At 38.7% G+C, this 15821-nt stretch overlaps 1 protein-coding gene and 1 long non-coding RNA gene across 4 annotated transcripts in view; one reads left to right on the top strand and one right to left on the bottom strand.

The window, feature by feature from the left end:
* The window catches only part of LOC130564753 (uncharacterized), a 79216-nt gene extending 76945 nt beyond the window's left edge, over nt 1-2271 (top strand). For both annotated transcript variants that reach the window (XR_008964299.1, XR_008964300.1), the window contains one exon: nt 1370-2271. This is a non-coding gene — a long non-coding RNA (uncharacterized LOC130564753). The remainder of the gene's footprint in view (nt 1-1369) is intronic.
* A 174-nt stretch (nt 2272-2445) lies between these two features.
* On the bottom strand, nt 2446-15573 carry hic1 (hypermethylated in cancer 1). Of its 2 annotated transcripts, none has more exons than XM_057351110.1 (2): nt 13079-15573; nt 2446-8055 (listed from the first exon to the last, which is right to left on the bottom strand). In XM_057351110.1, the coding sequence occupies exons 1-2, from the start codon at nt 13128-13130 to the stop codon at nt 5861-5863; spliced, it is 2247 nt and encodes a 748-aa protein (XP_057207093.1). In that variant the 5' UTR covers nt 13131-15573; the 3' UTR covers nt 2446-5860. The 2 variants fall into 2 exon arrangements, with proteins under 2 accessions (XP_057207093.1, XP_057207094.1); XM_057351111.1 differs by having other exon boundaries at nt 14664-15573.
* Nucleotides 15574-15821: the final 248 nt, after the last annotated feature.

The raw sequence follows: 15821 nt of genomic DNA, 5'->3' as shown, positions 1-15821 counted from the left end.
AATATCGTTGCTGTCCTTCCAAAACCTCGGATGTCCAAATTCGCGAAAAACACTGTAATTTTTAAATGATTAAATACTGTGTTGTCAAAGTTGTCAAGCACTTTTTAATACTTTTTATTAGTTAGATATTTCCAAAACCCAGTGAAAAACATAAAGGGTGACTAATAATAATTATTTATGGCAAAAAATAAAAATCACAAAATATGGAGATACAAGGTTTCAGAAGGACAGCACCGATATATTATATAAACACAAACATGTATTTTGCAATCGATTAATCGTGATTAATCGATTTGACTGTGCTAAAGTTAAAAAAATATTTTAACCAGAATATATAGTGTTTTTTTATTTTGTTGTGATGCTTTTTAACTAGCCCAACTAGAAAGCCTTCTATAGTAAATCAGCTGCATCAAAAAAAGAGAACGCTGCCAAAATACTTCCTCTACTTGCTGTATTTAGTGGACTGTGCAAGAAGACACACTGCTGTAAAATCTATTTCACAGAACTGACTGAGAAACAAAATTATGTGTCATGAACATCAATCTTGTCTCCCGTGTAGCTTTGGGTCTCACTTACAGATTCACATCTGGTCAACCAAAAGTGATAATTTTGCAGTGTTACTGGCAAGTTTTTGAGCATTTCCCTTTTATATCCTCAAGCATCTTTAATCACAAAGGTTCTGCTTTTTCTGCAATCTTAGGCATACTTTTGTAGATATAAAGTTGGATACAATAGATCCATCCGTTGTTTATATAGCTGATCTTGACATGCCTTTATGTTCACTCAGGAACTCGATCGGGGCGTGAAGTAGAAGAAAGTAGTTATTCACGTAAACATTTAGACAACTGTCTTCTACAGCATGAAGAACAGCTGGAAGCCTCTTCATGAGAGGTGTGGGCATGTGTTGTGGGTCAGGCTTTAGGAGAGGGTGCTGGGGGACACAGAGCAAGGATCTAGTGAATGAAGGGAGGAGATTGAGTGGGAAGAGTGAAGGAGTGGCACGGACCATTGAGAAGGCAGGTGTTGTTAAAGTGAATAAAATCCGGATTCGAATGCGAATCCATAAAAATGCTTGATGTGAAACAGATGAATGTGCCCACTCTTAATATACATTACACAAAAATGTCTTGTTTTACAGTGAAAGGATTCTAAACTTTAAACAATACAAATTTGTTTAATAAAATCTTGAGTTGGTTTGAAAATGTTTGTGGTTAATCCAACAAAATTTATTGGGTTTTTAATCCTTGAAGTATGTTTAAACAAGACAAAAAAATGACTTGCCATTTTTTAAACCTGTTGAGATGTTTACTTAGATATGATCAGGAATAGATTTTTGAAGTGTAACACAATTTTCTTCTCTCTCCCGCAGCTGAGCTCAGACAACACAAGCCAGATGGATGGACAGGTGCATTGTGGGCCATGCTGCTGACATTGATGTAAGATTCCACATGGCCCCAGATGACTCAGTGCAGACGGTTTTAAATGAGTCAAGATCAACAATTTATATTAAATCTAGATGGGGGTAAGAATTGTGAAACACGTACAGAAACTGTATGTCCATCACACCAGCTGTATGAAGGAAGTGAGGCCGGTTTATCGACAAATCAGTTCTAAGAAGCTCTAGGCTTTTGATCCTGCCAAGATTATCTCTGCAGTTTCATAAGACGTGCACAAAATCAACACTTCAAATATATGCCACTAACTTCCCCATCTGACTGTTATCAGACCTGAGGTTCAGCCTCAATAGAAGCTCTTTATTCTGACTGATGTAGCGAGGCGCTTTCAATTTTACTGTTTAAATGTTCTGTGAGCACTTACTGGAGTATATTTGTTCCCTATAAAGTTTATGACCAGCTCTGGTTAAGTTTTGGTTTTCTGCTCAGAATGAGTGGGTTTCCTGAGACTGAGAGGAATATTTCCCTTGGACACATTTATGAAGCATGGTCAGTATAGTGTTCCACATTTTTTAAACTACGTCTCAAGTTTTGTTTCTCTTCGCTCGGCCTGTGATGAGGATAAGAGGGGTGACCAGTGGGTTAAAGACTCTGTCCACCTCACTTTAAAGAATGGAGGGAACGATTGCTAAGTAGCTTTGAGGAGCACATGGCGCAGCACTCTATATCTGAATAGGATGGAGGTTTAGGGTCTTTTCCGTAGATATACAATAGCTTCAGTCCACTAAACGTACTTTTTTCGCTCTCTTTTTGTCTTGCTTCTGTCATCTTCTATCATACATTAAACATCTTGCTTTCTGCTACTGCAGCCAAACCTTTAACATTAAAGGGATAGTTCAGGGATAGTTTCAAAATGAAAATTATTTACATGCCCTCTAGTCATACTCATTTCAGACCTGTACGGCTTTCTTCTGCACAACACAAAAGAAGATCATTTGAAAAATGTAACAGAAAACCATTGGTCCCCATTGAATTGCATTGATTTTGTGTCCATACAATAGAAGTCAATGGGGACCAACGGTATTTGGTTACCAACATTTTTCAATATCTTCTTTTGTGTTTTGCAGAAGAAAAAAATCATACAGGTTTAAAATGACAACAGGGTGAGTAAATGATGAAAGAATTTTTATTTTGAAGGTGAACTATTCCTTTAAGAGATGCGCTTTCATCTTCTATTAACTTTATTCCTCAAAACCAATACATTACTCACACCCCTCCCATCGACCCCTCACCCCCTCAGAGCAGTGCGAATTACAGAGGGACTTTGAACTTTCTTGCTCACTTCTGTTTTTTAATGCTTTTTTCTAGTTTTGTCTGTCAAAAGAAATAGAAAGATAGATATCGATGAGCATAAGCTAATGAATGGTGAGGAAAGTGGAGGAGTGTGAGATTTTTTTCCCACCACTAAATTCCACTTCAGACGGGCTGTCGCATCTCCTCAGCGCGTATTAATATGTCTGCGGTCAAAGTTTTAATTGTTATGATAGCTGTAATATTGTTCTCTCCCTCGAGTCAGAAGATTTGTATTTCGTTTATGTTCTGGGGTTCGTTTGGATACAAACAAACCGCTGTGCCCAGACTGTTTTCATGTGTTTTGCAATATTAAGTTGAGAGGAATTTCTGGATCTCCGCTATCCACTTAAGAGTGTTGGGAAATTTCAGCATCTGTCTCGCCCCAAACAAGCTGGTTTAATGCGTGTGGTTTAATAGTACATGTATACAAAACCTCACTGGGAGTCTAATCCTGCCTCTCGGCAAAGAGGTCAGATAAAGTTTCTGCTGGCCCGCCCAGAACAAATGGGTCAATCAACTTCAGAAAATATGCTTCCTCCTTACCCACTCAGCCAAGTGTTTATCATTGTAGCGAATTATTGATAAACATACAACATTTCTTATACAGCATAACATTAACAGTAAACTAACTTGCTATCTGGCATTTCTCTTGGTGCATGTGTGAGTTTTAATCTGCGCTGCTTAAAGTACCTTCAAGTGTACAGAGAAAAATCTTGTAGAAATCATGAAAATCATTTTAATTTATAAATTTGCCTTTTATGGTAATTAAATTACCATTGAATTACATAACAGTATTTTTTGGTAATGTAAAAATAGACAGACAGTTGCATAGGCTATTCAGAAACAAACCAACAAACAGGTAATTTTCAAAGAAAATCATTTCAGAAAACAAAATAACATTTTTAGCATTTTTAAACAACCACAGGTTTAAATTCAATACAATCCCTCCCAAAAGAGTGTGCTTAAGTTTTGCTGTAGGCTATACATTTTTTTGTGTAAGAAAGAGAGAATTTTGTGTGCGAAACTATTGCCAAAGCTTTGTGCCCACTGACATGGGGGCTCAGTCCTGAGTTAAGCACCAATTTGACTTTTTGCTTTGATTTATTTAAAAAAGAAAGAAAAACTTTGATTAGTGACATGCTACAAAGCCTCAGTAATGTGTCCCAAACACCCCTCACAATGTGTTCAATATTGACCAAGCTCTAAAGCTTTCAGATGTGTTAGTTCTTTCACAGTGCATTCATGGTTTAATCTTCACATTCACCAACTGAGGTTGTAATTGTACAAATCGTACAACCAGAAAATTAGGTCTGAGAGAAAAGACTATCAACATGGTTTTTGGAACACTGTTATAAAATGTGTTTTGTCACATCTTATGCATTTACATCCGCAGTAAAACGTGATTTATTTAGAGGCAAAATTAATTGTAATACTACAGAAAGGAAACAAGCGTGGCTGTGACCCTAACACCTAACAGGCTGCTGTGCGTTCTGTTGCTTGACAGAATTGACAGATTGATGATTGTTCAGATTTGCAGATTATTTTAGTTTATGGCATATTTAGTGCAGTAGCTGAGGGATTAGGGTGTATGTTCAGGCAGCGTTAGATCACAAGGCCTGGTCAACTGGCATAAAATCTCACATCAGTGGGACAGACAAGCGCGAATAGCCTTCGAAAATGTGAAATTTCACAGGGCTTAGCCTGATGGACCAGCTGCTGCTAGTTGTGCTCACAGTATCAGAGAAAGAGAAGGCAAGATCTGCTCCTCATGTTCAAATGGTTGTCACATTAGCGGATTTACGTGTGCGCGTGTGGGGCCCTGCCGGGTTAAAACCGTCACATTAGCCTGAAATTAACTGCACCATAATAGGGGTGAGGAGGCCCTTGCGCACAATTGACAGAGAAAGCTCTTAAAGGTGTGGCTAAATCCATCATTTGCAAATGCATGACTGTTTGTTCACACTTAATATACACAGGATTTGTAGCAAAAGGGGTGTCACTGTTATAGTTAAACATTTATCTAAAAGCGTTGCGTAGACGCTGTGGTTCATTGAGAACATTTGGGCTCTATTGTTCCGTTGTAAATATTACTCCATTTTCAAAGCACCACCCTTGTTTGGTCTGTCACACCAGATGGGCCGAAACACGTGGACACGTTATATCATGATCGGAATATGCGCAAATATATTCCAGTTGTGAGATCACAGGGCAGCACTTGCTACTTTTTCAATGACAAGTTAAAGGCACTTTTGGGTCTGTGAAGCAAAAGAGAGTTGGTGGAAAGAAAAGGAAACATAAAAGCACTAAAAAGCAAGACCATACACCTGAAGGTCCAAAAAATGAAATGACACTCTCTGTGAACTCTGTGTTGAAGGGGATAACTACATCAATGCAGAGAAAAGTTTAGAGCACGTTACCTAAATCCTGGAACAAACACTCTCTTCTGAAAGTTGCTCCCTTTTAGTATGGAAAAAACTGGGTCATTCACAAAGCTGGAAAATCAGATACAGGTGATCCAGTACTCCAAAAATAGTCTATAAAAAGTCCTCCAATTACTATAAAATCCCCAAGATTTGGCTTTGTTTGGTCCAGACATCTCTCTGCGATCTGGACAGAAGCCCTGAATATTGTTCATATGTGCTTTGTCATTTTATATACACCACTTAGTAAATACTTAGTACACAAGTTTAGGGTACTACGATTGCAACACTCTTCTGTAACATTTGCTCTTTGGCTTTTCCAACATTCAAAACGAAAAAAAAAAGAAAAATAAATAAAAACAATCTCTTTTTGGTTTTCAATTGGTTTTTTGGCTCGGTGATTGAACAAAAAAGAAGTTGTTTTTATATAAATACTGCATCGGCTGAGTGTCCGCCGTCAGAACAGATTATAAATAAAGCAGTCTTCTCCTTTCAGAAAGTAAGAAATGCATTTACTGCGGAATCTGCAAAAGGCACGTTTAGAAGTCAAACACAGTTTGTGTGCATTTTATGGCCAACACATTCCGGCCTCCGATCTGAGGTGCAGGTTCAAATGAAGATGAGGTGTGAGTTGAATACTGTGAATGGTATACAGTGATGTCTCTTTGGAAGATTTATTTAGTGGTTCCCCCTCTAGCTGGGAGAGTAGCGATCGATGGTGCGGGTCTCTGCTGGGAGCTGCTGGGGTGGGGGTGGAAGTGACTGATTCAGTATGTCCATCTTGCTGTGGGTGAGGCCGAGGTGCTCCGCCGCCAGCTTTGACAGTGGGTAGAGGCTCTCAATGACTTTGGCATCAGCCAGCAGATGCTGAGAGGCTATAAGAAGATCTGAGGGTTTCTCCTGCTTCAGACCCAAATGCTCAGCCGTGTACTTGCTCAAGGGATAAATGCCTTCAGAGAAGTCTATCTTCAACTTGCCGTCAGGGGTGAGTCCTCCGCCGGCCCCTCCGCTGCTGTGCATCTTCATGTGACTGATGAGATTGCGCTGCTGAGCAAACTTGCCCCCGCACACCTGGCATTCATAAGGCTTCTCTCCGGAGTGGATGCGCATGTGCTCTGTAAGGCGGTATTGCCGTGTGAAGCGCATACCGCAGGCATCACACGCGAAGGGTTTGAGGCCCAAGTGGCTGCGCATGTGGCGCGTCATGGTACCGCGCTGGGTGAACTTCTTGCCGCAGATGCTACAAGGGTACGGGCGCGTCAGCCAATGGGTCTTCTCGTGTTGCCGCAGTGTGGCGGGATCTTTATAGGACTTGTCACAGGATGAACAGCGATATGGTCGTATGATCTCCCCGAGGCCGATAGGATGATGGTTTTGCACTGCTTTGCTATCAAGGAATGGGCTGTGCAGACCACTGGAGCTGTTTGAGCTCGTAGGTCCATGGGAATTGGCGGGTTTGCCACTGCTGTTGTCCAGCTCACCTCCATTGTTAAGCTCTTCCTCTGTATGAGTCTCAACGTGAGCATTGAGCTGCTCCGAGCTGGGGAAGCCTTTGTCACAGGGGATGCACACGTATAGGTTATCTCCGAAACTCTCTGGCTCATATGGCATGTGATATCTTCCACCCGCACCAGGAGGAGATGAACGCCCTTCACTGCTTCCCGTCTCCTCGCTGCCCGTGCCATTCTCATCTTCTCCATCGTCACATGTAACGGTTCCTCTGTCATAGCCCCTCTCGCTTATATTCATCTTTTCCTCACTGTTTTTATGGTGATTCATATGATGTCTGTCTTTATCCTGCCCATTCATTCCTCCACTGTCCTCCTCATCATCTTCCTCATCTTCATCCTCTGGATTAGAGGGTTCGTTCTTCACCCAGCGATAGATGCTTGACCGTTCTCTACTTTGTTCTCTGGAGTCGTCCATGGGCTCAGGGCTGGGAGGGCAAGGGTAAGGCTCCTGGTCCTGAGAACGGTGTAGGTGGGGAAGATGCGGTGCAAGGGGATGGTTGGTCAGAGGAAAGGGATGTGGGTTTAAAGGCACAGAGTGGTGAGCTGTCTCCATTTTTCGGGAGCCATCATTGGGGCTGCGCAAGGGGCTGCTGCTTTGGTCCAGCTCGCCTTCAGGCTCTTCATCTGGGTGGAGGGAGGAGATTAAGTGTGGGTGGCTGGAAGGAAGCTGAGATTGGGAACTGGGACTTTTTTTGGACAGGTCAAGGCCGTAGACGGATGAGCAGTTCCCATGGGTGGGGGGTAAGTGCAGGCCTGACCGTGGTGACAAGGATGCTTTTGTTGGGGGGTAAGGTGGAGGCCCCTGTGCTAGAGCTGGGGCATAAAGCTCTCCTCCGTGACAGGGCAGCGGGAGGGCAGGCAGGACGTCAAATGGTGTAGGTTGAATGACATGAGTAGAGACTCGAAATCGTCCCCCCCCCATCCCACTGGAACCTAATTTATAAGGTAAGAACCCAGGGTTAGGGCGAAAATGGTACTTCCCATTCCTCTTCAGTTTCTTTTTGCATAGAGCCACCAGATCTAGCAGTTGCAGGTAACTTGCAGCAGCCAGCACCGCCGCTATATTAGGCTCAGTTGGGGAGGTGGGGTCACCTTCGCTTAACCGGCCCGTGTAGATATAGTCAAGAATGACCCGAAAGACACCTGGACTGACCATCTCATGGTCCAGATTGATGAGGTTGTCGTGAACGACAAGAGACTTAAGGTAGAGGCTACTGGCCGCCAGAATGTTCTTGTGAGCCCGGAACAGTGCATTCTGCACCACGATGATGACGTCACACAAGAAGCCCTTGGTGCGTTGTGTGTTCAGTTGCAAAAGGAGGTGCCTAGCATGACTTGGGACTTCCATGGCATCCAGCATTGACTTCAGACCGCCACCTGAAACAGAAGAGAAATCAAACTGTTAAAGAAAAAGCTTTAAATGCAAGATCTGTAAAAGACAATATTACTGAACTTTACAGAGTGATATTTACCCAGGGAACACACATACTAAAAAATGTATCATTTGAATGCTTGAAAGTTGCTTTGGATCAAAACTTCTGCCAAGAGGCTGTGCCAATTGTAATCTGTTTTTAATTGCTGTGTTTTGAGATGTATAAAACACACATTATTTATGAATAGGGCACCGCTGGCTGTGACAGATTGTCTTGTAAAACTTGACTGAAGATAAAAAAGCACTTAAGCTCATGTGCATTTTCTTGAGCCAATATATACATCTGTTGTTACTCTTTGATATCTTGTAGACATTCAGGTAGGCTATTCAGGACAACTTCCAAACAATTCAGCTTTTCCTTAGTACAAGCAGCATCAGTATGACTCCATAAAACTGAGCTATAGCTGAATGAGTGAGAGCGCTGTGGTTTTGCCATTATCAAGATACAAACCCACATGTTTAAAGCCTACAGTGAAGTGCCGTTAACAAAAAAGAAAGAAAAAGACATAGGAAAAATGCCAGTATAAACATGTTTTTATATTGCTGTCTTCCTGATAAAGAATTCCAGAGGTGGTGTGTGGAGTTTTAAACAAAGTCAGACCGAAAGTTTTGCGAGTGTGATGAACAGCAGACATAAACTAGAGGGGACGAAAAAGGCAGCAAAATCACGATAGGACACGCTGCTGTGGTGTAGCTACTTAATAGAAGTGTGACTAACAAATAAAATTATTTCCAAAAGATCACAAATCTCATAAAGATTTAAACAATGGTGCTTAGTTTTTTTTTACAAAAGTAAACATATACTGAAAACATTACACATTTTTATGAATATACTGTTTAATCCCTGTTACATGAGGACAGTCTGTATATGAGATCAAATTAATTGTTAGGGTCCCTATGGGATTACATTTTTTTGATCGAAAGGAGAAGCTAAATAAATACAGGCAGTCATCCCAACATTAGTTCTCCTCTCCTTGTTTATTTTATTGTATAAAATAATCTTCTAAAATGAATAATGTCGTTTGTAGTCGTACAGTAAGGTGCATTAGCCTTTAAACTAGCATCCTAAGACTACCCTAACACTGCATTATGGCATCCATAAAAAACTTGTAAACTTGTAAACATTTTAAACATACTTATGTGATTCATTCTGGTTGTTCTTATTCAAGTTTCAATCAGAAGATAAATGTGATGTCTATAAAATCGCTGACTTGTTTCCTACCAAGCCTGTAGGCTATGTCTGTGCATCTGTTTGATCTAAAGATGGAGCTGAACTCTGTACAGGCGCGTGTCATTGTGGGAACTCCACTAAAACTACACACAGTGTGTTAGACAGAGAAACCATACATGGAGATAAACAGAAGCAGAACATTTACAAATTTGTATTGTATTTTTTGTATAAAACATTTTTTGCACAGACATCACTTCAAATCAGTAAGAATGTTTTATTTTAATTATAAACGTTTCCTTTTAGTGGAAATAATGCCGTCAGCTACATGACATTTTTGGTGTGGAGGGCACCTGTACATTCCCTCTTTATTTCAGCCTTCAACGCACGAGTTCTGCCTCAGCGTGAAATGCGTTCAAGATTTTCATAATTTACAAATCATGTGTTCCGTTTTATTTCCGAGCGCGTCATTTATAGTTTTTCAAATGAATACATAATTGCGCAATTATACAAAGAGGATACATTTTCACAGCTGCCGCATGCACTAAAACCACAGAAACGATGAAAAAGATGACATAATATTATTTGCCTGTTGCAGTCAAAGTTACCTTAACAATGGAGCCACTCAAGCAAACAAATAGCACCCGCAACATTTCTTCACAGCCCGTCTCTCTCGTAGGCGTCTTTAAAAATACTTCTTAATAACAAAAAGCGCTGAAGTTGTGTACGTTTTATCCCCTCCTCTGCTGCCCACGGACACGTCTCATCACTGACAGGTGTATTTTAAGGTTTAGAACAATTTTTGGCTCGTGTCCTTTCCATTAGCTGTGAGAGTTTGAGAGAATAGCATATGTATGAGCGCATGATATATAGCGTTTCGCGCGCACTGTCCTAAATTTGCTGCTTTGCTGTGAATATAGAAGGAACATATAAAACAAAAAAATACAAAAAAAATGAATAAAATAGAAAGGAAGTAAATGTGCAGGGGTTAAGTCATGAGGAAAGAAAGAAAGAAAGAAAGAAAGAAAGAAAGAAAGAAAGAAAGAAAGAAAGAAAGAAAGAAAGAAAGAAAGAAAGAAAGAAAGAAAGAAAGAAAGAAAGAAAGAAAGAAAGAAAGAAAGAAAGAAAGAAAGAAAGAAAGAAAGAAAGAAAGAAAAATAATTTTTTGACAATATTGTTATTTTGTTATAAGCGATCTCATAAAATGCATCAGTTGTAATTCAGTCAGAAAAGGCATCAGGTTCAAAGAGAAGTGGTGACAGCAGTAAATCGTGTTTTAAAACGATTGTTTGAACTTTACGCATAAACACTTGCATCCTCTCAAGCGTATCACCGTGCGGATTCAGATTATGCGTCTTTAAAACTGACTTTATTTTAATCAATCAATCAGAAAATGATATACAGTTTGAGGCTGAAAACATTTCCATGTTTTAATTGAGTCTTTTAAATAATGTACGGGTTATCAACAGAAATCGCTTAATTAAAAAGTGTTTTTCAAAACAGTCCATAAAATGCACTGAGAGTCCACAATATAGTTTGTTCGTCTAATAAACAGAGTTAATAGCGATAACTTATAATTAGAATAAAAAAGATATTGCTTATAAAATGCCACTTATTTTGAATGCAGTAAATGGTTGTCGTGCGACAGAGTCCTTGGTTGTTTGCTATATTTGGTGTGGTGCAGGGACTGGATTAAAGACAGTGCATGGGTCATATTTTAGGTGGTTTGGTATTCATTAGCCCTGTGTTTCGTCTGTGTTGTCATTTTGCTGGTTTTGAGGTGAGGCAGGGGTCTGCTCATGTTCTTAAGACTTCCTCTCTCTCTCTCTCTCTCTCTCTCTCTCTCTCTCTCTCTCTCTCTCTCTCTCTCTCTCTCTGTCTCTGTCTCTCTTTCTCTCTCCGCCCTGGGTCTGTCATCTTTTTTTTACCACAAAAACGCCCTCTGAGATTTATCCCCTACACTGATTCTAATGTACATTTAAGAAATAAACACTCCGTCGGTTAGTAAAGCGAATTTTCTTAAAATATGTAAACTGATATTGTTTATTATTGGTTGTAAGTGCATGACACATACGAGAGACCATTTTCAGAATTAATAAATTTTTAATAAATTTTTAAATTTGACTTTAATAAAAAATATATATACATATAGAATAAATATATAATGCAATATGAAATGTATAATTTAGTTACATAATATAACATTCCTGTTATTCATTCAACAAATGTGTAGGATATCAAAAGGTAAAACGGTATTGTTTATATAATTTAATTGATGTCAGTTTTAAGTGTTTTGAAAGACATACAAAGTTAAGTGTTATTATTTAGTTTTAGTATTACTAAGATGTGATAGTTTAGTAAAGGGGCGTTTAAAACACTATCTGCGCAAAAGCTCTTGGCACCAAGTAACGTCTGATAGATCTATTTTCCTGTTCAAGAGGCATTAAGTGGTTTAAAATCAAACCTGAGGTCTGTTGCCCATGTTTATATATACTTTGAACGCAAACGCTTGGAAATAGTAGCTACATCATGCGCTAAACCTTCTACAGATCCTTTTCTCTGGAACCATACGGAGCGCTTCTCCCTCTCTCGCGCTCTATCAGCACACTGGATCTTCATTCATAAATACTGTACCACTGGGAGGATAGCTCACTATCCCTTATATGTGGCCTCAAATGTCAAGGACGAGATGAAAATATTCCACATGTATAATCTCAGATAATCTTAACCTGTTTTCGTAGATTTAGGCCCAGTATCTTTATAAACTAAGTATCTTTAAAGTATGTCATTCTTTAGCATGCAAAGTAGATCAACTCAGAAATAAATACTTGGATTCTAAGTACCACAGTACGAAGGTTTAGTAAGACATTAAGGTGTAAAAGTTATTGGGAAAGTAATGACCTTTCAGGCCTTATTATAAATCATGACATAAACGACAAAATGACAAGATGCTCTTTTAAGCGTGTAAAATATTTGAATGAATTATCTCAGTCAATTACAGCTACTTTAGTTTCTATTAACAAATTTCATTATTGAGAGCTGATCTGTCAGACAGCCTTGTTCGTCTCATAAACATGGCCGGAAATGTTGTTTAGACTAAACAGAGAGTGTAATTTAAAATACTATTGACACCAAAGATGGAAAGTAAAGTGAATAGTTTAATTACAGATCAGACTGCAATTCATGCATCATCAGGGTGTTAAGGCATTCTGCTTTTTATTCAAATCAAATTATTCTCTTACTTTTATGTCAATCTATTCGCATGTGAAACATTATGAATTCTCAATTAAGGATGGACAGAGAGTCAGATCACTAAGAAAACACAGAGAATCCACCGCAATAAAAAATGTAATAAAACTGTATGTTAAAGACGAAACCATTATGATGGCATAACCTTTTGGACTAATACTGCTAAATACAAACTTGTTTGTAACTATTTATAATGAATTTCCCTTTCGGATTCTTACGTCAATGGCTAATTGTGAAAGATAACGTTTCACAATCGATGAGTAAACTTAAAAACGTTTAACTTCTGGAAATGCATTTATTTTCATGTAAAAAAATTATAACGTCAACGCGGAAGACAATACAGTACTCAAAACCCTAAAGACAAACAACTGCGTCTTCTTAAAGTTTTACAATGATCAGCTAATTGCTCTCGAATTTAAAGTCACACACAATAGAATAAATATACTTGTGGCTGCCCGTTTCTTTACGATTCAAAACTATTAATAACGCTACGAATCAATCGTTCATAAAGTTAAAATGTAGGTTCGAATGTAAAGAGCAATAAGCGTTACCTGGATGCCCGATCTCTGCTGCCATCCGATCTAAGTCTCCCTTAATGATCATCTCAAAAGTCTTTTGGAGTCATTTCTGACGTTTCAACTTTGAACTGCCAGCCTCCCAAAAACCATGCCAGTTTTCCGAGCACGACTGCCAACTCTTTTTTATTATTAATTGCAATGAATTTCTTCTTGTTCACCCTCCCTCCACTTCTCTCCCTCCTCCCTCGTACTCTCGTACTCTCTCTCTCTCTCTCTTCTATCTCTCTCGCTCGCTCGCTCACTCCTCCTATAAAATACGTGCTTACTCCTGTATCAGTTTTCCTCGATTTTTTTGTATTTGTAATTTCCTTGACTATTTTTGCGTCGTTGCAGTAACGCCACTGGAGATGATAATGAGGCTTCTGGGCTGCTTGAGTGTTTTAGCGCCCCGTGTGATGTCAGTCTATAATAAAACTAAAAGGTAAAATCGAGGGCAGGAACTTAGCGTGACCCCAACTTGAACTTCACAACACGTAGAGGCTTCGTCTTAAAGGGACAGGCGTTTTATCGTATGTCACAACATCACTTTCGTTAAAGAGTATTATGACTGTGAACATCCTGAATACGTCTGACTTATGTGTCCTTGATTAAGTGTTGTATAAAGTTCAAAATAAGGTTATTCAAGATAAGTATATCGAGTCTTTAAATGTATACTCCTGCTTGTATATGTTAATGTGTTTGCACAAATTCTGATGAACTTTTAGATAAAAACTAATTTTTTTCAGTAGTTTGTGTTTAGCTATAACAAATTAAATGGATGTCATTGATCTAATTTGATGCAGTTAGTTAGCAAAAATACTTAATAATCTTGTTGTTGTTGTTGTTTAACGTAAGGTTTGATTCGTGTTTTAAACTAAAAAGCCTTTTTAGTTATTCTGTTTTTTTATGGGTGCGTTTGATGCATAAATATCATTTATGACACGGTCCATAACAAGTCTTTACTCACACACTTTTACGCAGAGTACACAGACATTTACTGGGTCTCTGGTGTTATTAGTCAGAACAGATGAACTTTTAGCATGTTGTGCAGACTGCATCAGCCAACAAGTTGACAAAGATGAATGTAGCGAACTTGGAAATGTTATGGCTTTCGGTAGTACTATTTATTATCTTACTTTATGAATTTACTTATTTATTTTAAACAATATTCTTTCATTAAAAGTAAAACTCCATATTTTAAATCCTCTGGCCTGGTGATGCAGTCCCAGTAATTGTACCTGCAGTTCATTGTCTAACAATAATTATTATTATTTCCAACCCTCTTTAAAAGTAAGTAGGCTATACAGGCCTACCAATTGTTATTCTGTTCTAACATTTTTCAATGTTCGAAAATAAAAACTTGGAGAGATTGTGTTTAGTTTTAGACACTTGCCACGATGTATTGAAATAAATATGTAATTAAAAAGTATAAGTTTCCCTGTTGTCCAGACACGCCTGCAGCACGAGCGCCAGTTATCATAATGCAGAAGATAAGCTCAATGAGCGCACCTGAACTACAGGTACTCGCACGATTGAGCGCGACGCGTGCATTAACATACAACGCTGCCTTTTAACTCACCTCGGATTCATGTCTGATGCTCTTGCCGCTCTTGACTTTCCCCTTACGGGGTTTCCCCTATCCAAAGATCCCCAAAAGTCAAAATTCCTCTGTAGCGCAAACCTTTCCCGCAGTTACCAGCTTCTTCCGTGTTTTCCCTTGTCCTTTACCTTCTCACTTCTCTCTCTCCGTGTCAGAATGGATCAGACACTTCAGAATCTTATCGGACCCTGAGCCGCGTTCGGTTGTCAAACCCACCATAGGCTGTGTGTGCAGCGACACCCGATGGCGTAGAATGTAGAAGTTGAGACCAAAGCGCACGAAACAGCATACCACGTTGAATCTAAAACTGGAAACAATATGAAACATTTATTAATTCTAATATTCCTACTTGGACACAGCTTTTTATACTAGGCTATTCTTTTTGCTAGCTCTTTCGACAACATTTTAAATGCTCTTAAATGCTCTCTCATTTGTAGGTCACTTCGGATAAGCATATGATAAATCAGGTTCTCACCTTTTTCATTCTCACCTAGACAGGTATCATCTATCTAAAGGCACACCAGATATTTTTTTTAATAAATATTGAGCAGGACACATTCCTTCTCTTAGAGTATTTATGTCAGTGAGTGAACGAAATGTAAAATACTTACCTCATGGTAAGATATTAAAACCGTTATAATTGTCATTATTTTGACTTTTTGTGTCATTTACTACAAGAGCAAATTTACTGCTGTTTGGGTCCCAAACCTTAGTTTGAAATCCCCTGGGCTAAATGAATAAATGTATATATTTTTTATTTAATTATTTATTGTAAGACACTTTTCTTTTAAAACAAAAACATTTTAAAATTACCTTAAAGGAGTAAAGTAGATCTAATTTGAAACTTCACACATCCAATGGTTTAGTTTAATTGGAATGTCCTTTCATTTCCTTACTTTTTATTTCCTTTTTGCTTTAGAAATTAGTTCTTGTAGCCTCTGTTCTGGTTGTTTAACAGGAAAAATAAAACATGCTTTCATCATTTTTTATTTTCCTGTTTTTCCCACTTTAAAACAACTTTCTGTAATTTTTTAAATACTGATGTATAATTTAAATAAGCTGCACATAGCCATTTGTTTTCATTTGTGATACCATTTGTTTTTATTTATTCATCGTGTTCCATGTAGTTTTACCAGT

The sequence above is a fragment of the Triplophysa rosa genome, linkage group LG14 (genome assembly GCF_024868665.1).
Source record: "Triplophysa rosa linkage group LG14, Trosa_1v2, whole genome shotgun sequence".
Lineage (NCBI taxonomy): Eukaryota > Metazoa > Chordata > Actinopteri > Cypriniformes > Nemacheilidae > Triplophysa > Triplophysa rosa.
The sequence above is the reverse complement of the archived record's forward strand: the minus strand, read 5'-3'. Positions and strand labels throughout refer to the sequence as shown.